Source organism: Miniopterus natalensis, chromosome 9 (genome assembly GCF_054644295.1).
Source record: "Miniopterus natalensis isolate mMinNat1 chromosome 9, mMinNat1.hap1, whole genome shotgun sequence".
NCBI lineage: Eukaryota > Metazoa > Chordata > Mammalia > Chiroptera > Miniopteridae > Miniopterus > Miniopterus natalensis.
Genome location: NC_142089.1, coordinates 26,214,197 through 26,235,907, shown reverse-complemented (window position 1 = coordinate 26,235,907; position 21,711 = coordinate 26,214,197). Strand labels below are relative to the sequence as shown.

Genomic DNA, 21,711 nt, shown 5'->3' with positions numbered 1-21,711 from the left:
TATCATACCCCCTCTACAACTGCCGGTTTGGGCAGCCTGGCTCCTGAGCCTCAGCCCAGGACTTACCACTCAGCCCCCATCCTACCTGCCACACAGATTCCCAGCCCCTGTCATCACCCTACCCCCAGCCTCACCCTCTAACCCCTGCCATCCCTACCTCCCAGTCTATAGCCAATTTCTCCAGGTTAACTATTATCCCTTGGAGACTCTTAAAGCAAGCAGAAGGTAGCCCATGCCTGGCCATCAATATCCTCACCAGTTTTAGTGGAGGCAAGAGCAATAAAAAAAAGCCATGGTCTGAGAAGCCAGACCCCTTCGCATCTAACCTTAGTGAAGTCTGTTCAACCTGGTAAGGAAGAGCCAGGAAACTATATCATGGTTGAAATTCTTTCTGACTCCACTCCAGGTGCACTCCTTTATATCTTAATTACATCGACTCTCCTGCTGCAGATCACTGAGAAATGAGATTTACATACTCACAGCTCTCCTGGGGTCCTATCCACCTTCCCTTCACCACCCCACTCCCAGACTCAAGTACACTCTGCCCTTACCACTCCCTGTACCGCTTTTACAACCTGCAGAAGTTTGGTGGAAGATAAAAGCAGTTCCTGGGGTGAGGTTTCACCTCCTAGAATTAACAAAGTAAAAGTTTCTCTTGATGTGCTCACTGTGGGTGGCAATAATTATAAAAGTACTGGTTTCTACATTGCTTCAAAAATCTGAAGTCTCTCAAGTTAATTTGAGTAATCTTGCCTGAATCTTAGTGTTCTTTTTGAACTTGTGAGAGAGACTACATGACCTTCCTTCCCCGGGGAACCTCCACCTCCACAGGCTTCTCGGGAGCTCTAGAGAGCTCCACATTGTTCCCACTGGCCAGGACAAGGTTCCTGAAAGTTTGCTGAAATGGCCCAGCAGAGGTGGTTGAATTAACTACAGTGGAGGTGGGAATAAAGAGCTGTGGTGGTGCCCAAGATGGTCCCCTTTGGCACTGAAATTAAATTTGTGGGGCCCAGAGGATGCTGGAGATAGTCCTGGCGTGGATGGAGGAAGACCTGCCCTTTGTAATGTTGTTTGGCTTTGGCCAAATCACTGCCTCTCCTCTGTCCCTAAGTTTCCCCATCTGCAAACTGGAAAGTCGGACTGGGTAACTTTTAAATGCCCTTCGTATTCTCAGGTTTTGTCACCACTCTCAGAGCTTTCTGACATTTGAGGTCTGGGTGGCCCAAGGGGCCAGAAGACTGGTCCTTGACCACAGAAAGGGGATGGACCTGGGTAGGTTTGGAGGGAGGGTTGGATGGGGGAGAAGGGATTGACTAAACTGTCCCAGAGCCTTCCCATTCCTCTTCCTGATCTTCCCCACTGAGCCCTTGGAAACCCTGATGGTAAATAGAGGAAAAACCTCTTCCCTGCCTTCCCTTGCACAAGCCCATGAGCAGCCCCTGCTCCAGGAAACAGGCAAGGCAAGGGTTTCCCAGGGGAAGGCCTTGAGTTTGAGTCCCAGCTGGGAGCAGCCCCCAGCTCAGGACACTGCTGCTATTGTCTCTAATAACTCCAGGACTGGCTGGGTGCCCAAGATGCTTTGATTTCTCTTCCCTTTGCTCTATTTGTCTGCCAGAAGGCAGGGACAGTTTTTGTTTCCTTTTGGCAGCAGCTACAGAGGGTTTGAGTATGTCTGAAATACAGTGCACAACTGAATGTCCACTGGCCAGCCACCTCTCTGTGGGACAGAAGCCAGAAGAGCCAGGCAGGGAACAGTTGATAGGATCTGCCCTGCGTCTCCCAGTGATGCTCATGAGGGAAGTGGAGGAGAGAAGGAAGAGGGCCTTCTGTGCCAAATCAGGGGGGACTCTGGGGAGGTACTGAGGAGCAGGGTTCTGGGAGCTTGCCAGACCAGACAAAATTTGATGGCTACTACTCCAGGAATTCCTCCTCCACTATCACTTCACCCCTACCTGCTGGCAAGAGCTCCCTGAGTCTGTAAGGGAACTGACTGCTAAGGTTCCCTCTAAGCTTTTTCCCAAGGCCAGAGGCTAAACTTCCCAGTTCTTCCTCGCATTATTCTTCCTATTGCACTCTCATCCACAGAGGAGGCGGGGGTGGGGGCGGGGATCATCTTTAGCTGGAGCCCCATGAGCAATCCAGGGGCCTGCCCAGCCTAGTTGAGAAGCTGTTTCTATTTCCAGAGAACTGCAGAGAGTACTTTATCCATAGCCATCTCTACCCCTAAGGAGGTACATAAGCCGGGCCTTTGTATACTGCCTTCTAAATAGTTAAATGTGTTTGAGGAAGGGGGAGAGGAGTGTGGGAAGGACCACCCAGACAGAAGGTCTAGAAAGCTCAGCTCTGATGCAGCTGACAGGGAGGGAAAGGGGCTGGGCAGGAGAACACATTCTACTGGAGGCCAGGATGACCTTCTCCTTGGCCTGAGCTGTCTGCCACCACCCAGAAGGATTGCATCATGGCTTTTCTGCCATGGGTAAATGGGGAGATTCTACTTTGATTCTCCACCTCTCTCCTTCCCCCACCCTCAAGGTGAAAGGCATTCTCAGATCTCTGGTGGCAGCCTCTGGCACTAGAGCCTTGACAGGCTCTAAAGCTGCCAACTGGGAAGGGGCATACGTTCCCAGGCTTGGTCCCTCAACATAAATGGGTGACAGTGGGGACTGCCTTGGCCTCTCCACATCTCAGGGTCATTGACTCAGCCTGGCCCAGATAACAGAAGCCAGCCCCAAGCATGGTGAGAAGCTTGGGGGAGTGCCAAGGAAAGAGGCCTGCCCTGGCTTCTCCCACATGGACCCTACCCTGAAGCCAGGCCTGGTCACTTTACCCAACATGTGTGTGTGTGAGAGAGAGTGACCTCACTTTTCCTGGCACTGTTCCTCAGCCGTATATATTACCTCATTTAATCTTTATGTCAATGTCAAAGATTATTTGACTTACCCAAGAACTCACGACCAGTAAAGTTAAAGATTCAGACCTGGAATCATATCTTCTTTTTGATTCAGTCATCCTCCCACCTCTCCAATCCAATTCCTCACTTCTGGAAACCTCCCTGAGTATTCCAGCTCACAGTGGTTTCCCCTGAGGCCTCTGTGCTCCCCTCATAAGCTATGAATGTCTAAAAAGCAGGTACTCTGCAAATCCCAGAGTTTAGCAAAGGGGTAAGACACATAAGAAACCCTAAGGGATGTTTCTCTCATTAATCAGTATATTTACTCCTTGGTGAGAATGAATTTAATTAGGTTGCTTTTCTCTTGTTATTTTTTGTACAACTTCTCTAGTTTGAGCCCAAAACACATGCCGAGGTCCAGGAGAAGCGACAGTGAGCCGGCTGTTCCACAGTGAAGCAGGCTGCTTGTAGAGAGGAAAGAGGAGCTTCTACTTCCCTTCCTATTCCCTGGGGTCTGTGCTTTAGCGCACCCTGGCTGAGCTCAGCTGCACTCAGGAAATCGCTTTTTTGGGAAGAAGAAAGGTCATTTTGGAGCAGCCAGAGGTCCCTAGGCCCAGGGTTGGAATGGTTGGAACTGCAGACCAATTTCTCCCACTCTGGTCTTTGAACTACAAGGCAAAAAGTTTTCTCAGCAGGCAGGCCCTACCCTGCAAGCATGTTGGACTTCACCACAGTTGTTAGCAATGATGGGCCTGCTATGGAAGCAGAGTTCCAAGGCCCAGGCAATTACCAATCTATTTTTCCATGGACCTTATCTCTTGCAGAGATGATAAGAAGGAAGGAGGTCTCAAGAGCTACTACAGCTAATTCTCTCCACTTGTAGTCCTGGTGACACACAGCCATACCCATCTTTGGCTGTAGCCCCAGGAACAATGTAGAGTGTCCATACAGCCTAGTTTAGAGGCTATTTCCATTTCCAGAGAATTGTTCAGGTATACTATTTTTATCCACAACAGGACCCACTCACTGCTCTGTGACAGGGAGGAAGAAAGTGCTATGCACATACACTGCTTTCAATGTGTAGTTACTACTTGGCCAGCAGCATCATACATATATTTGTTGCTCCACAGGCATTTTGCTACGTGAGTGGAACAGTGGAACCAGCAAACCTGTTAGGCATTCACACCCTCAGCCTAAAGATTCCCTTTCCCAGGACTGAGGCTCTGGGGCTGATGGTACTTGACACAAGTTTTCAAAAGGCGGTTTGGCAATCTGTAGCAAGAGCCAGAAGAATGCACTGCTTTTTGACTCAACACCCCCACTTCTGGGAATCTGTCCTAAGGACAGTCTCCAAATGATTGATACAGACTATGTAGTAACATGAGATATTTATGATGTAATGATAAACAAGGCTGAAGAACTGGCCAAGAAATTGGCTGGAGATAGTAGTCATTGCGTTAAAGTAATGAATTTATTGGAGATTCTTTTTCCCAAATTTTACTTTAGAATATTGATTTTTTTACCTCCTCTGCCACCCAAGGTTAATCAGTCAGGAACCTGGCAGGAGCAGCACACTCAGATGGGACAGCTGATGAAAGTTTAATTAAGAGACTATTCCCTGTTTCCAGTCCTTTCCACCCTGGTTTCTGCAGCTCTCAGTGACTCACTCAATTATTTTCTAGTGAGGGAGGCAGACTTTCAAGCACACAAATTATCATAAATGGAATAATAAATACATAAGTTGCGTGCCATAAGAAGTGCAAAGGGAGAAGTGAACTGTGGGGAGGGAGGTGTGAATCAAGGAAGCTTCAAAGAGGGGTGACTGATGCATGCTTAGTTCTGAAGGTTGTCTACAGAAACAAAAGGTGGTCTGCCACGACATGCACAAAGGCAGAAACGCAGGCATGGTGCTTTTAGGAAATTACCTGTGGCTCTGCAGGGCTGGAAGGCACACTGGGTGGGTGTGGAGAAACTACGGGAGATGAGGCTTTTAGTTGGACCGTGCTGAGCGCTGCGCTCCACACGGGCTTCGGGTTTGGGAGTTAGCAGGGCTGCACTTTAGAGAGACGACTCTGGCCTCCGTGGAGAAAGTGGGCTGAATGGGACAGGAGTGGAGGCAGAGAAGAGTGAAAAGAAGGGTCTGTGCCTTGGCCGGGCGGGCCAGCAGATACGCTTTCTCAGCCCCGGCCTCTCCGGACTTACCCTTGGCCAGCGCCGGGCCTCTCCGGGACCCCCCTCCCCGAGGGCCCCGCGGGCGGGCGGGCGGGGAGCGAGGCGCGGGGTGGCCCTGCCTGGGTGGTCTCCTGCGCTACCCCCCGCGGGGCCGTTGCCTAGCAGCGGATCCGGGCCGCGAGGATCCGGGTAATTTGCGAACCCCTCAGCCAATGGGAGAGCGTTACCCCTGCCCTCTCCCTTTTTCTGGGGCTACAGACGCCTCCCCGGCACTGCGGTCGCCACCTCGAGCCGCGCGGGCGTCGCGGGCGGGGAGCTCTGCGGCACGCGGGTCGCCTCCCGCGTCCTCCGGTCACGGCCGCCGCGGCGCACCTGCGCGCGACCCCCTCCCACGCCCCGGGCCCGTGCGGCCCCCTCGATCCCGACGCGGGGATCAGGCCAGCCTATGGGGGCCCCCAGATAACGCGGGTTGGGGGCGCCCAGGCCCCCCCCATCCCCACCAGCATGGCCCGGCCGCCGCCCCTCGGGGAGCTGCCTCCGGACTACACGCCCCCAGCTAGAGCCGCGGCACCCCAGGTGAGTGGAGGGGAAGCCGGGAGGAGGGTGGGGACGGGTCTGGGACCCCAGGTCTGCCGCGCCGGCCTGTGCGAGGCGGGACGTCTCGGCGCCTGGTGGTGCTGCCGCCTGGGACAGGAGGGGGTGTGTCTTTAGGTCTGTTCCTTCGGCATTTAGCCGGGGAGCGTGTCTGTGCTCCACCTCTGCCCACCTGAGAACAGGTGTGTCTGTGGGTACCCTGCTCTCAGAAAACGGGCCTCTGCCTTCCTCAGGTGTGTTGGGTGGGAGGACAGGGGATGGAGTTAAATCTTATTCCCTGTTTGGCCCTGCCTCTGTGTAGATCCACCCCGTCCTGCATCCAGAAACCAAGAAGCTAGGGCTTGGCAGAGAGTGTACACAGGGAGAAAGGGGAAGGATTTCACGCCTGGTTGCAGTAATGCCTACTGACCCTTCTCTTTCCATCCCAGATCCTAGCTGGGAGCCTGAAGGCTCCGCTCTGGCTTCGTGCTTACTTCCAGGGCCTCCTCTTCTCTCTGGGCTGCAGGATCCAGAGACACTGTGGCAAAGTGCTCTTCCTGGGACTGTTGGCCTTTGGGGCCCTGGCACTGGGTCTTCGCGTGGCCATCATTGAGACAGACCTAGAACAGCTCTGGGTGGAAGGTGAGTTGTGGACACTGACCATAGCTGCTTGGGTATGGTGAGCCCAAGGCACAAACAGGGTGAGGAGCTGGCTACTAAGTTCTAGTGGGCTTGGCTCTGGGTCTGGAGGCGACACCTGCCCAGCAGAGCCTGGGCATCTGGGAGCACTGCTCCCTCCCACACCTGTAAATAGATATCTGCAGATGGCGTCTTGTGAATAGGTATATAGACTAGTTATCTGCAAGTAAGTGAATGTGTGTGTGTTTAGCATTTATTGCCCACCTTTTATGTATATTTTTTAACTGCATGGCAGGGTTTACAAAGTCAGCTAAAAAAGACCCATCTTTTAGTAGCAAGAAAAGTAAAATATGTACTGGAATAAAATATACGATATAATACAAAGCAGAATAGGATTGTGCTGTATAGCGAAAGCAGGGAGAGATCACATCTGACCAGGAGAACCAGAACAGTTAGAACTGGAGGCCTGGGGAAACTGAGTAAATCACCTGGCAGGGCTCCAGGGAGACGTCCCATGCCCCCAGGCCCCCTGCAGCCATTTAGTGAATCTGCACTTTGAAGCAACGGTAGGATCCAATGGGACCAAATCCTCACTTCCTAACGGAAGTATTAGATAAAAATGATTTCTTATTAATAATTTCGGCATAACTCCCTCCTTTCCTGGAGCCTGGTTTCTTATGGCAGCTCTTTAACAGAGTCAAACTCCCCTCTATTCTTGCCTAAAAATTTGCGTTTGTAGGTTCCCCCAAACCTCCTCCAGCCCACACCCAAGGGCAGGGCCCAGGTTAGAGTCTCACACCCTTGAGTTATTTCAAATGCTGGCAAGCTCTAGGATCCAGAGCAGATGTTTCTTGGAGCCTGCCTGCCTGCCTTTTGGGCTCCCACACCCCATCCCCACCCTACCCCCAGCCCTCTGCAGACTCTCACATACATATACACTCGAGGCCAGCCCGGGGGTCCAGGGCAGATGTTTCTCTGTGCCTGCCTGCCTTCCCGCAGCCCCAGGACACACATGTGCATACACGCACATGCACACATCCCCACCCACACCACTGCTGCCTGGGTGGTCCCAAATTACTCTTGGATTTCCTGCCACAATACAGGCTGTCTCCCCCTCTTCCTCCTTCTCCACTCACCAGATCTTCCCCATCTCAACACTGCTTGAACCTCCATGTGTCTTCATCTTCCCTCCTGCACTCTAGCCCAGGACAGGCTAGCACTTCCTTTATTTCAGAATACTGGTCTGCCCGGTATGGCTAGGGCTGGGCGTGAGGTCAAAGCAGTGATCTTGACCTGACCTTTTCTCCATGCTTCTGCTGTTGAGGCTTCTCCCAGCAATGCCCTAGGCAGTGAGGAGCTAATCTAGGTGAGGATGGAAAGGTACGCTCTCTATTCCTTTCCACTTTGCTAATACAGAAAGCAAAGAAAGAAGCAGGACATTGGCTGTCAGAGTTCTGGACCAGAGTTCAGGATCCTCTCCAGCTTTGCCATGGTGAGAGTTGGAATCTGACTTGTCCCTCCTGATCGATTTTAAAATAAAGCTAAAGGGCTCAGAAATGGGTTGTTAAAATAAAAATCACAACATATAGCCCAATTCGTACTTACAGAAACAGTAGTAGCGATGGTTTGAAATTGGAGCTGTCCCTGAAGATAAGAAACATATAGCCCGTTCTATGTAGAAGGCAGGGGATGGCCATACCTCAGCAGTTGGTGGAAAATACTCTGGTTTTCTTTGTTTCTTTTTTTCTTAATCCTCACCTGAGGATATTTTTTCCATTGCTTTTCAGGGAGTGGAAGGGAGAGAGAGAGAGAAACAGCAATGTGACAGAGACACATCGATTGGTTGCCCCCCACATGCACCCCAACCAGGGCCAGGGATCAAGCCTGCAACCGAGGTGCGTGCCCTTGGCCAGAATTGAACCTGGGACCCTTCAGTCCGAGGGTCGACACTTTAACTACTGAGCCAAATCAGCTAGGGCAGATTTTCTTTCTAAAAGCTTGGAGGTCAGGCTCCGTTCCCCTTGCTCAGCTAATTAGTTACTAAATCAGCAAGTTCTTCCTTCTTACCTTCTCTCATTACAGACCCTCCTTCCCACCTTTGTGGCCATTGCTCTAGTTGAAGCCTTTCTCAATCTCTGGAGTACACTTCTGATTGTATCATTTAGAATGCTTCTAGCCACATGAAAGAGAAAGAAAGGAAAGGAGGGAGGGAGGAAGGGAGAAGATTGATTTATCATCCCCAGTAACAGGAAATCTGGCAGTAGACAGTAGAGAAGTCCCAGAATAGTTAGTTCAGCAACCTAAGGACATCAGCAAGGACCCAGGTCCTTGCTATCTTCTCCTCTGCATTCTTCAGCATGTTGGGCTTTTGTCCTCAAGCCCATCACCTCCTTGTTGTGGCTGCTTCAGTGGCAGAAAAAGAAGTCATCCTTCTCTTGCATCCCTCTTTGCAAGTGAGGAAAAATTTACCAGAAGCCTCCCAGCTGACTTCCCATATGGTCACTTTGGCAAGAATGTGCAGCACCCTGTGCCTAAATTCTTCACTAGCAAAAGCAATAGAATTACTGTGATTGACTCCTTAGACTAATCAGATTTCACCCTCTGAGGCTGGGGAGGGGCGCTGCTGCCCTAAGTCACTAGGCCTGTCAGAGGATGGTCAATGAAATCAAGGTCTGTTAGAGAGGTGGCTGATCTTCTGTCCCCTCACCTTCAAATCTGCCTCCACACTGCCCTCCTGTGGTGTATCTAAGTCTTGCCAAGTTACTCCGCATAAGAGTCCTTCCGCCTCTTTCTACTAGGTTCTGGGGAAGCTCCAGAATGAAGGCCAAGCTTCTTGCATACTTTCTAGACCCTCCACAATCTAACTCTTAATCGCTTCTGCAGCATTGTCTCTGTCTCACTCTTAGCAGTCCAGCAACGCTTAGCCTTGCACACACTTGATCCAGAATGCCTTTCCTTGACTTCTTCCCCTGGCCAACTCCTACTCCTCATTCACAACTCAGCTCTAGAATATATTGTTAGGTGATGGAAAAATCAGGTCATCTCACTTCTCTGCTCAAGACCTGCCATGGCTCCCATTTCACTAACCTCCTGAGACCCTACAGTAGCCTACATGCCTTACAGGTGAAGTTTCTAGACCAAACATTATGAACATTTCCGAGGGTCTTGACACATATTGCAGTATTGCTTTTCTCAAAATATTGTACCAAATTACACTCCCATGGTTGGTTAGAATGCACTCTTGTAAGCCAGCAATGAGTGCTATCAACTTTTTATTTTTGCAAATCTGATAGACAATAATTTATTGTTCTTTTAATTTGTATTTATAAGATTAGCTATAAGGTGAGCTCTTTTTCCATGCTGGCTAACCAGTTATAGTCTCCCTTCTGTAGGAAAAAAGTTCTTTGTTTTTTTTATATCTTTATTGATTTCAGAGAGAGGAAAGGAGAGGGAGAGAGAGAGGTAGAAACATCAATGATGAGAGAGTCACTGATCGGCTGCCTCCTGCACATCCCCGACTGGGGATGGAGCCCACAACCCGGGCATGTGCCCTGACCGGGAATCGAACCCGATCACCTGGATCCTAGGTCGACGCTCAGCGGCTGGGCCACACCTGGCCGGGCAGGGTAAAAGTTTTTAACAAATGTTCATTTTGATGTCTCCTCCTTTTCTCGTACCTCCTCCTCACCCACAGTTATTTTTCTCTCCACTTCTTTCTCATTTTTCTGTCACATCATTTCTCTCCCAGCAACGATTGAATAACAACTTTGTACAGTGGTACCTCGGTTTTCTAACGTTGATGAACATTTCGGTTTACGAACGCCGTAAACCCAGAAGGAAATGCTTCGGTTTCCACACACGCCCCAGAAGTGGAACACGCCACGCGGCTCCCGCTGCGGGCAAGACCCTGAGGCCCAGCTGTCAGCTGTTGATCCCTCGGTTTTCGAACGTTTCAGACTCGGGCTTCGGGAACGGGTCACATTCGGAAACCGAGGGACCGCTGTATCTGCGCCTACTGCGTGCTGGGCAGTTTCCTAAGTACTTCGCCTACACTGATTCTAATTCCACCAAGGTAGGGATCGTCTCCATTTTAGAGATGAGGAAATTAAGGGCCAGAGACTAAGTAATTTGCCCCAAGCACAGACTTGGTGTCAGAGCTGAGGCTCAAAGCCAGGTCTGCACAGAGCCCTTGTGCTGTCCCCGACACCCTGTGTCTCTTCCTGCCCGTGTAATACGTCCCAGTTCACGTCTGTCATCAGCCGGGGGTCATCTTTCTCCTCCTCATTTTTCCTAAGGATTCTTTATTCTCTGTGATGTTGTATTTTAGGTTGTCCATGCTTCTTTCTCCTGCTTTCCTACTAGTTCTTTCTGGGTTCCTGCCTTCGCCCATCCCTCCTTCCCCTCAGCACCCTCGCTCACTGTGGGGAGCTACGTCTGTCCTCCCCTCCTGTCCCCTCACGGCAGCTCTGGCCCACGCTGGGAGAAATAAGCACTGTAGTGCAGGCCCGGGAGAGGAGGAGGAGTCAGGTGAGGAGGAGAAAGAGGAGGTGGATGCCCTGGCCAGGCTGCAGGTTCCATTCCTGGTCAGGGCACGTACCCAGGTTGCAGGTTCAATCCCTGGTTGGAACGTGTATGGGAGGCAACCGATCGATGTTTCTCTCTCACATCCATGTTGCTCTTTCTTTCTCTCTCTCTCTCTTCTTCTCTCAAAAAAGAAAAAAGAGTAGCAGGAAGGGGGCAGGGTGGCTGTGAGAAACTGGATTCGTGAGGGAAGGCCAGGAATGTGATTTGGGTGGGGGGATGTGAGCATATAGGTAAATCTGTTTTGAGGGGTTACCAAGGGTTTGGGGCTCTCATGAGTGAGATTATGTGGGTTTGAAAAAGAGGTTGGGGAGCATGATGATCCCAGGTGGCGATGACATCTCAGAGAAGCAGTATGTGGGGGCCCCAGGGGTAGCAGTGACTGACAGGAAGGGGCCCCAGACAGGGAGGGGCAGAAGTGGCTCTAAGATCAGACCAAGTGTATATACAAAGCCTCCGGGGTGACTTGGCACTGCCCCTCGCCCTCCTCCAACCAGTCAGGTCGTACCCACTCACAGCGTCCTTGCCTCCGCCAGGCGCCAGTGACAGAGCATGACTCCACAGCTAGCGTAACATAGGACATGAGAGGCACTGACGCCAAGGAGACTGAGGCGGGCTTCGCACTGGGACTCCCTGTTGTCTGGACAGTGAGACTGGGGAAAGGGACCTGGACCCGGTTGTTCCCCTTGGCCCACTTTGCTGTCACCTCCGCCAGGGTACATGAGCTGACTCCAGGGATTTCTTGCGTCAGTGGACGCAGTGTCAACAGCATCACACTGCACGACTGTCCGGTCCTCCCCCTCGCCTGTGCCACCACAGGGCCCATCGTTACCAGGCACTCCCATCCTGACCCTCTTGGCAGAACAGTTTACAAACGGTGTATGGCTATAAAATTGCTGCCTACGGCAACCTGAGCTAGGAACCAGCCCCAGGCCCAACCCCAGGCCTGTTCTTTTAGGACGCCCTCCCAGTGGCAGCCTCCCTGTTGGTTCCGTTGTCCCTCTGTCTTCCCTAACAGCTCAGATAGGAACCGAGTGAAGGCTCCCTCACCAGGGTGCCCTCACAGTCCCAGCCTTGGCCCAGCTCATACTGATCTCTCTCTTTTTTTTTTTTAATCCTCACCTAAGGATATTTTTTCCATTGCTTTTCAGAGAGAGTGGAAGAGGGGGAGGGAGGGAGAGAGAGAGAAACACCGATGTGAGGGAGACACACCGATTGGTTGCCTCCTGCACTCACCCCAACCAGGGCCAGGGATCGAGCCTGCGACCAAGGTACATGCCCTTGGCCGTAATCGAACCTGGGACCCGTCAGTCTGTGGGCTGACGCTCTAACCACTGAGCAAACTGGCTAGGGCCTGATCTCTCTCTTTTTTTTCTTTTTTAATATACCTTTATTGATTTCAGAGAGAGGAAGGGAGAGGGAGAGAGAGAGATAGAAATATCAATGATGAGAGAGTCATTGATCAAGCCCGCAACCCGGGCATGTGCCCTGATCGGGAATCGAACCCCGATCGCCTGGATCCTAGGTCGACGCTCAACCGCTGAGCCACGCCCAGCCGGGCCTGATCTCTCATTTTTAAGTTATTTTCCCCAAACCTAGTCAGCTTGGTTCATGCTTAAATCTAGACCACACAAGAATTCCCTAGAGCTACACAGCTGAGGCTCTGGCTTCCGTGGTAGAATTCCAGATTCTGAGCAAAGGGACAGGAGCCTGGGGAGTCAGTGTGGCCATCAGGGAGAAGGCAGGATTTCCTCTCAGCAGCACTTTCCCCTTTTGTACTGGGCTGCGTCCGTGGGTTAGGGTCCCACATTCCCCAGAGCTCTGATCCACCGAGGCTCTTTCTCCTGAGCTTTCTCTCTCTGGCAGTGGGCAGCCGGGTGAGCCAGGAGCTTCAGTACACCAAGGAGAAACTGGGGGAGGAGGCTGCGTACACCTCCCAGATGTTGATACAGACCCCACGCCAGGAGGGAGAGAACGTCCTCACACCTGAAGCACTTCGCCTCCACCTCCAGGCAGCCCTCACGGCCAGTAAAGTGCAAGTATCACTCTATGGAAAGTGAGTCTGGCTGGTCCCTTGAGCAGTTGGGGGTGACATGCACTACGGCAGGGCTAGAGTAGGAATCCCCCTCTTCTGCTGATCTCCTGTGCCCCTGGCTACTGCAGGTCGTGGGACTTGAACAAAATCTGCTACAAGTCAGGAGTTCCCCTAATTGAAAATGGGATGATTGAGCGGGTGAGTAGCATGAGCTGTTCTCTGAGACTGGGTGAAAGTGGAACCTTTTCTGGAGTAGGGGAAGACTCAGAGAGACTCCGGGAGGCTAAAAGTTGGGAGGTGGGGGGTTGTAGAGGGCACTGTACAAAGGTGATAGAGAAAGGAGCCCAGAAACAGGATTGATGTGGCCTGGCGTGTCCCTGGCAGATGATTGAGAAATTGTTTCCATGCGTGATCCTCACTCCCCTGGACTGCTTCTGGGAGGGAGCCAAGCTCCAAGGAGGCTCTGCCTACTTGCCGTGAGTGCCACTACAGCTGCTCCCAGGGCCCTGCCTTGTCTTGTGGGGGTGTGGGGACTTCTCCAGAAGAAAAGAGGGGTGGGAATAAAGATAACCTTCAAAACCTTACCAAGGGCCCAATGACCTCCCAGGCCAGAGTCAGAGCATGGGCTGTCCCGGGCTCTCTCCATGTCCCCTGTCTCCTCACTCCAAAGGAAAGGCAGGCCTGACTTATTTAGACAAAACAAAACACAAAGGTCTATAAGACCTGAGCAGAGGAGAAAAAAGATCCCAAGAAAGAGTATGCCAGGGAGTTAGCTAGGTATCACCTAAGCTGTTGCCCAGGCCAGAAAGAAAACCTGTTAGAGGCAGGTGCCTATATGGTTATGTATTAGAACCAAGGATAGATGGCTTGGGAAGGGACTCAGTGGGGCTTTTCTGAGCCTGAGGTCCATCTCAGCCCCTTGCCTGCATCCACAGCTCACTGCAGCAACCTGGTGCAGCCTGGGAGCTTTGGAAAGCTGGGCCTCGCATTCCCTCCATACAGAGGAGGGTGGGGTACAGCATGGGTTCCCTAACAGCAGTTTGGAGGGTGGGAATTGATCCCTGATTCTCACTAGCCACGGGCTCTCCCCTCAGCGGCCGTCCTGACATCCAATGGACCAACCTGGATCCCGAGCAGCTGCTGGAAGAACTGGGTCCCTTTGCCTCCCTCGAGGGCTTCCGGGAGCTGCTCGACAAGGCACAGGTGGGCCAGGCCTACGTGGGGCGGCCCTGTCTGAACCCTGACGACCCTCACTGCCCACCTAGTGCTCCTAACCATCGCAGCAGGCAGGTGGGTTCCAGCCAGGAAAAGGCTTTTTCCCTTGCCTTTCCCCTCCTCGCGTGTTCCTGTTAGGGAAGAAAGCAGGTCGTGCTCTGTGCTCTGCCCCCCATTTCCTGGATATGGTTACCCTGTTTCCATTGTGCTAGACACCTAGAGTCCTCCTAAGGAATCCTCAAGTGGCATATGAGTCCCTTGGTTCTTTCCTAAGCCAGAAAGGCCTGTACAGGGAAATAGACTTGTACAGAGAAACAGGACCAATTAGGTAAGCGTGAGTGTCACACCTAGTTCTCTGATTGTCTTGTGGACCTGTGAATGTGGACCTTTTTCCAAAACCCACCGAAGTTATGCCAGCTCCTCCCGGCAGCCTATTCCCAGGCCCCTGCTCCTCCTTGTGGCCTTGTCTCTGCAGGACGCTAGCTGTTCATTTAAAGCATAGGCAAGAGGCTCAGGAGGCAGTTTTCTATGCTTCAGGCCTATAGAGCTCCGTGATTCCTGAGGACACCAGCTATCCACAGCCAGGGTCTTGAGTAATAATCCTCTCCTCTGTCCCCCTCCAGGCTCCCAACATGACTCAGGAATTGAGCGGGGGCTGCCACGGTTTCTCCCACAAGTTCATGCACTGGCAGGAGGAATTGCTGCTGGGAGGCATGGCCAGAGACCCCCAAGGACAACTGCTGAGGTAGGGCTTCCCCTGGGACTTGGCAAGGGGACCCCAGGCTGGGAATCCACACTCCAGTGCCACGCAGCTCTGTCAAAAGCCCCCTGCATGCCCCACACTGGGTGTTAGGCCAGCAGCTCTGACATCCAACTCTCCTGCCCCCTCACCAGGGCAGAGGCCCTGCAGAGCACCTTCCTGCTGATGAGCCCCCGCCAGCTGTATGAGCACTTCCGGGGCGACTACCAGACACACGACATCGGCTGGAGCGAGGAGCAGGCTGGCACCGTGCTGCAGGCCTGGCAGCGGCGCTTCGTGCAGGTCAGTGCAGAGAAGGGCAGGGCGGTACCCTGAGGCCACACCCCCTCTTGCCCCTCAGATCCACCCTGTCTCTCCAGCTGGCCCAGGAGGCCCTGCCTGAGAATGCGTCTCAGCAGATCCACGCCTTCTCCTCCACCACCCTGGATGACATCCTGCACGCTTTCTCTGAAGTCAGTGCCGCCCGTGTGGTGGGAGGCTATCTGCTTATGGTGGGTCCCACTCCTAGCACCTTGCCCCACTTCCACCCGGTGTCTACCGTGGGAACCCCCGTCCAAGACAGTGTCCCCTCTCCTTACAGCTGGCCTACGCCTGCGTGACTATGCTGCGGTGGGACTGTGCCCAGTCCCAGGGTGCCGTGGGCCTTGCTGGGGTGCTGCTGGTGGCCCTGGCAGTGGCATCAGGCCTTGGGCTCTGTGCCCTGCTTGGCATCGCCTTCAATGCTGCCACCACCCAGGTACAACAGAACTGCAGGGCAGACTTGGGTGCCCACAGCTCAGGCTACTTGGTTCCCCCAGCTGCCCGCCCCTGTACCCTTCCAGGTGCTGCCCTTCTTGGCACTGGGCATCGGCGTGGATGACATATTCCTGCTGGCACATGCCTTTACAGAGGCTCCACCCGGCACCCCCCTCCAGGTGCGGCTCCCCTCTCCAGCCTGGGCTCGCCTGAGTTCAGCACAGGGGTTAGGAGTCTCTTGGTTTGGGTGACGTTGGGCTAGTAATTAACCTCTCTGCGCCTCGGTTCCCTCATCTGTGAGTGAATGTAATAACAGTGCTTGTACTGTAAGGGCTGATGTGAGGATCAGTGAGATAATTCGAGTTCTTAGAACAGTGTGCGTGTCACACACGTGGTACTCAGTAAATGTTTGCTGTGTGGCTATGTCCCTCCTCTGCCATCCCAAGTTCTCAGGCCTCCCCTTCACTCGACCTTGAAGACTCATGGCCCCTCCCCTGTCCTGGCAGGAGCGGATGGGCGAGTGTCTGCTCCGCACAGGCCCCAGTGTCGCACTCACATCCATCAACAACATGGTCGCCTTCTTCATGGCCGCCCTTGTCCCCATCCCCGCCTTGCGAGCCTTCTCCTTGCAGGTGAGGCTTCAGGAAGGGGGCCAGCTCAGGTCGGGTGTGAAGCTGGGGGCATGCTTCATCCAGCCTCGCGCCCTCCCTGTCCACCCCAGGCGGCCATAGTGGTTGGCTGTAACTTTGCAGCCGTGATGCTTATCTTCCCAGCGGTCCTCAGCCTGGACCTGCACCGGCGCCACTGCCAGCGCCTTGATGTGCTCTGCTGCTTCTCTAGGTACTGCCCCTGTACCCCCACTCCTGTCCCACCAGGTCCCACCCCGTCCTGTCCCCTCACTCATATTTCCCAGCACAGACCTATCATTCTGTCTCTGCCTCTTTCAGCCCCTGTTCTCGGGTGATTCAGATTCTGCCCCAGGAGTTGGCGGATAGGACAGTACCAGTGGGCATTGCCCACCTGACTGCCACCATTCATGCTTTTGCCCACTGTGAATCCAGCAGCCAGCATGTAGTCACCAGCCTGCCTCCCCAAGCCCACCTGGTGCCTCCACCTTCTGACCCACTGAGCTCTGAACTTTTCAGCCCAGGAGGGTCCACGCGGGACCTTCTGGGCCAGGAGGAGGGGACAAGGCAGAAGGCAGCCTGCAAGCCTCTGCCTTGTGCCCGCTGGACCCTAGCCCATTTTGCCCGCCATCAGTTTGCGCCCTTGCTGCTCCAGTCACACACCAAGGTAAGACTCCAAGCCTGGAGGGGTGGGGGTGGGTCAGGGCAGGGGGCCTAGCCCACCATCTGCTGGCTGGGGGGCGTCCCTGGGTGTCGCATCTAAGTTGCCATTTCCCACAGGCTGTGGTACTGGTACTCTTTGGGGCTCTTCTGGGCCTGAGCCTCTACGGAGCAACCTTGGTGCAGGACGGGCTGGCCCTGACAGATGTGGTGCCTCGGGGCACCAAGGAGCATGCCTTCCTGAGCGCCCAGCTCAGGTACTTCTCCCTGTATGAGGTGGCCCTGGTGACACAGGGTGGCTTTGACTACGCCCACTCCCAACGCGCCCTCTTTGATCTGCACCAGCACTTCAGTTCCCTCAAGGCCGTGCTGCCTCCACCTGCCACTCAGGCTCCCCGCACCTGGCTGCACTATTACCGCAACTGGCTACAGGGTGAGAGGCCAGGAGACTGGCAGGGAGGGCTGCTGCAAGCAGAAGCCCCCAGGGCCACAGGCTAACTGCACCCTACCCTGTTCTCCCCCAGGAATCCAGGCTGCATTTGACCAAGACTGGGCTGCTGGGCACATTACCCGCCACTCGTACCGCAATGGTTCTGAGGATGGGGCCCTGGCCTACAAACTGCTCATCCAGACTGGTGATGCCCAGGAACCTCTGGATTTCAGCCAGGTTGGGAGAGGGCTGGATGGGTTAGGGGGGTTCCAGGCCTCACAGGCCCAGGCCTTCAGCACTCCCTGCCTCTGCAGCTGACCACAAGGAAGCTGGTGGACAAGGAGGGGCTGATTCCACCCGAGCTCTTCTACCTGGGGCTGACCGTGTGGGTGAGCAGTGACCCCCTGGGCCTGGCAGCCTCGCAGGCCAACTTCTACCCCCCACCTCCCGAGTGGCTGCATGACAAGTACGACACTACCGGGGAGAACCTTCGCAGTGAGTCCTGGGGAAGCCAGCAAGAGCCTTGGCCTGGGCCCACACAGGCCCTACCCTAAGGCCCTGCCCACTGTTCCCTGTGCTCACTGGCCACCCCTCCCTCTCTTTGCTCCCCCCTCCCCTCCACAGTCCCAGCGGCCCAGCCCCTGGAGTTTGCTCAGTTCCCCTTCCTACTGCGCGGCCTCCAGAAGACTTCGGACTTCGTGGAGGCCATCGAGGGGGCCCGGGCCGCGTGCGCCAAGGCAGGCCAGGCCGGGGTGCGTGCCTACCCCAGCGGCTCCCCCTTCCTCTTCTGGGAGCAGTATCTGGGCCTGCGGCGCTGCTTCCTGCTGGCTATCTGCATCCTGCTGGTGTGCACTTTCCTCGTCTGTGCCCTGCTGCTGCTCAACCCCTGGACAGCTGGCCTCATAGTGAGTATTTGCAGGATTGGGGCCAGAGAGACCCAGGGTTCCTTCACCCTCTCCTGCCCATCCTGTTATCCCTCCGAGGAGCCCTGGGTGAGCTCTGCCCTCCCCAGGTGCTGGTCCTGGCAGTGATGACCGTGGAGCTCTTTGGCATCATGGGTTTCCTGGGCATCAAGCTGAGCGCCATCCCTGTGGTGATCCTTGTGGCCTCTGTGGGCATTGGTGTCGAGTTCACAGTTCATGTGGCTCTGGTGAGCACAGGCACTGGGGGAGGGGCGGGCCAGCAGCTTCAGTAAGCAGCAAATATTTATCAAGCACCTACTGTGTGCTGGGGACTGTATAAGAATTGGGGATATAATAGCAATATAGACAGGCTTTACCTTCAAGGAGCTTATGTTCTAGAGTGTAGTGATAAACAAGTAAGCAAATAAATAAATAAGCAGCCATTTCAGTAGAGAGGAGGGACAAAGCCCTGACAAGAATGGAGGGAAAGAAAATGGGAACCAGTGATTCTTTTAGATGGTTATACTGTGAAGGGGATCGGAGAAATGGGATGGCAGCGGGTGGCAATGTGGGTAAAGGAGGGATTCTACCAGGAAAGAGGTAGGAGAAGTGAGGCAGACACAGGCCTGGCAAAGCTCCATGCCCTCCTGGAGAAGAGGAGTGGGCGGTACAGGGGGCCACGGACCACTAACCAGACCCCACAAACAGTTCCCTTCTCTTTTCTGCCCATAATAGCTCTATTATTATTCTGATCATAAGAACAATATACTCCTTGGGGGGGGGGGGGTCAGCCTGCAGAAAAGTACTAAGAATAGAAATCCTCTGAACCGCCACCCTGAGAAGTAACTTATCACTTTGGTGTCCATTCTCCTAGACCAGGGAAGACAAACTTTTCTGTGAAGACCCAGATTGTAAATATTTTAGGCTTCGCAGGTCATATAGTCTCTATTGCAACTCCACCATTGTAACATTAAAGCAAAAACAGGCAATAATATAGAAATGAATAGGTGGGGCTGTGTGTTAAACAAAACTTTACAAAAGTAGGTGACAGGCTATAGTTTGCCAGCCTATTCTAGACATTGCTCTGTGTCTCACCAGACACATCTCTACAGTGTTACCTAAATGGACTCATGCCCGCTGCCTGGACAGTTCCCAGGAGCTCAGCTTACCTGGCCTTCTGTGGGCCAAGGCATGAGTGGCCCCCAGGGACAGATGAACAGAAGCTGGGGACATAGGAGAGCTGGCCATGGTTGGCTGAGGAGCAGCTACAGGACCACTTTATTCCCGCAGGGCTTCCTGACCACCCAGGGTAGCCGGAACCTGCGGGCTGCCCGGGCCCTAGAGCACACCTTCGCCCCGGTGACTGATGGGGCCGTCTCCACACTGCTGGGTCTGCTCATGCTTGCTGGCTCCAACTTTGACTTCATCGTAAGGTAGGTGAGGGCTCAGGCCCAGGAGGCAGGACGTGCCTCTGCTGACCTCAGGGCCTGCTCAAGCTGACCTCCCCCCCCCCCAGGTACTTCTTCGTGGTGCTGACAGTGCTCACACTCCTGGGCCTTCTCCATGGGCTTGTGCTGCTGCCGGTGCTGCTGTCCATCCTGGGCCCCCCCCCAGAGGTGACCATACCCTCCCTCTGCTCCTCGCCCAGGGGACGAGGGGGGACAGGCAAAGGGAAGGGACAAAGCCAAGACAAAGGCCCTCAGTGGCCAAGAGACAGGGCTCAGCTCACAAGGAGCCTTCCCCTTTGCCCAGACACCATGCCTCTGCCCCTCATCTCTCCTGGCTTCTTCATAGAACCCACCTTAGCCTTTAGGGTCCAGAGCAAGGTGCCCTGTTTATCTTGGGCGTTGACATCCTGTCCCTTGACAGCTCTCATTTCCTGCTGGAGGCCAACAAGGCCCCCAGCTTCCAACAACCCTGGTGATGCACCAGGGAGGTGCTGAAGGGGATTAAGGCTCCGGCCCCTGGGCTCACTGAGGCTGGTGTCTCCCCACAGGTGGTACAGATATACAAGGAGAGCCCGGAGATCCTGAACCCCCCAGCTCCACGAGCAGGAGGACTCAGGTGGGGGTTTTCCCCCACCCTGCCCCAGAGCTTTGCCAGAGTGACTACCTCCATGACCGTGGCCCTCCACCCACCCCCACTGCCTGGTGCCTACATCCACCCAGCCTCTGATGAGCCTACTTGGTCCCCTACTGCCAACGGCTCCAGCAACCTCACTTCTAGGGCACCATGTCCAGCCACTGAGTGAAAGAGCAGCTGAAGCATGGAGACCCTGCTTGGGCCACATGAAATCACTGAAAAGCAATGGGTGGGTTATTGAATGCAGGGTGGACTCCTGGAGAGCTCTACTGCTGCTGCCTGTCTGCCTGCACTCCCTCCCCAGACTCAGCCATCACAGACCTCCCTGATATCGATACAAAACCAACGCTTCTAGGCTGTGAGCAGCCTTCCACACCCGCGTCCTGTGTGCCGTCCCTGTGTCTGGGTAGGAGTAAAAGCTAGCACTTCAGGCTGCCCCCCCCCACTGCTGCCCCCAGCAGACCAAGCCTGAGGGATCCTCCAGCACCCTTTACCAGTCCTGGCCCCACACTGCTTGGTGACTCCTGCGTAGGCTCCCTGTATCCCTGCCTACCTCCTACCACATAAATTATTTATATGAAGATGTTTATTTTTGTAGTTTATACAGATGTTAGCTATGCTGAAAGTTTTATTTTTAAAGAGTGAAATATATTCTATATGAACTCATCTCAAATGACTGATACTTTTCTTTCCAACAGAGTTGGGAGTTTGCAAGTAGAAATGTCAGGACCGAAGGTCCTAGGGCTACTCTGTTCCTGGCTGGGAAGCGCCCCAGGTTCTAATTTTTTGTCACTTCACTGTAGTCTATTTATTCACCTGAAAGTGAAGATGATGTTCAGCAAACATTATGTTGGTCATCTACTTGGTAATGGTCTAGGTTAGGTGCTTAGCATACAAAATGATATGAATGTTTTTGATGTCAAACCCTACTGTGTGGCTTTCGGAGCATCATAATCCAGCCCCGTGCACTTCACCAGACTCATCACCCACCTTCCTGTTTCAGCAGCATGGGGCCCATGGGTGAAGGGCACAGCCATGCAGCAAATGGGAAGTGAGATGGAAGATCAGGAAAGTAGCTAACTGAAGAGATGAGGACAGCAGGGTCTAGAGAGAGATTTTAGGAGTTTGGTGCCCAGACCGACCTCCAAGGCAAAGGCTTCTACAAGTCAGCAATCAGCCTGGCGCCCCAGAAGCATCTTTGGCCAGACATCCAGGGGATCAGTGGGGGAACTTCAGAAATTGTGCTAGGAACCAGTGAGGCACTGTGTTTAAGCTGTTTGTTCTGTGAAGGTTGAGCAGCTCCACTGCACAGAGGTCTTGAAGACTCTGGTCACACCCCTGGGCTAGAATACAGTGCCTCACCCCTCGGGGTGGGGGTCTTTATTGCTTTTCCCCAACTATCCCAGGGCTC

General features: G+C 53.8%; 1 protein-coding gene across 1 annotated transcript; it reads left to right on the top strand.

Annotated features, from left to right (window-relative positions):
- Positions 1 to 5,481: 5,481 nt before the first annotated feature.
- PTCH2 (patched 2) lies at positions 5,482 to 21,438 on the top strand. The gene is made up of 22 exons (XM_087820393.1): positions 5,482 to 5,638; positions 6,085 to 6,277; positions 12,722 to 12,911; positions 13,019 to 13,088; positions 13,275 to 13,366; positions 13,985 to 14,180; positions 14,729 to 14,850; positions 15,000 to 15,147; positions 15,225 to 15,356; positions 15,446 to 15,601; positions 15,687 to 15,818; positions 16,107 to 16,232; positions 16,322 to 16,440; positions 16,548 to 16,893; positions 17,007 to 17,319; positions 17,411 to 17,553; positions 17,631 to 17,811; positions 17,941 to 18,221; positions 18,329 to 18,466; positions 19,509 to 19,651; positions 19,735 to 19,834; positions 20,215 to 21,438. The coding sequence occupies exons 1-22, from the start codon at positions 5,567 to 5,569 to the stop codon at positions 20,467 to 20,469; spliced, it is 3,648 nt and encodes a 1,215-aa protein (XP_087676519.1). The 5' UTR covers positions 5,482 to 5,566; the 3' UTR covers positions 20,470 to 21,438.
- The last annotated feature ends 273 nt before the right edge of the window (positions 21,439 to 21,711 follow it).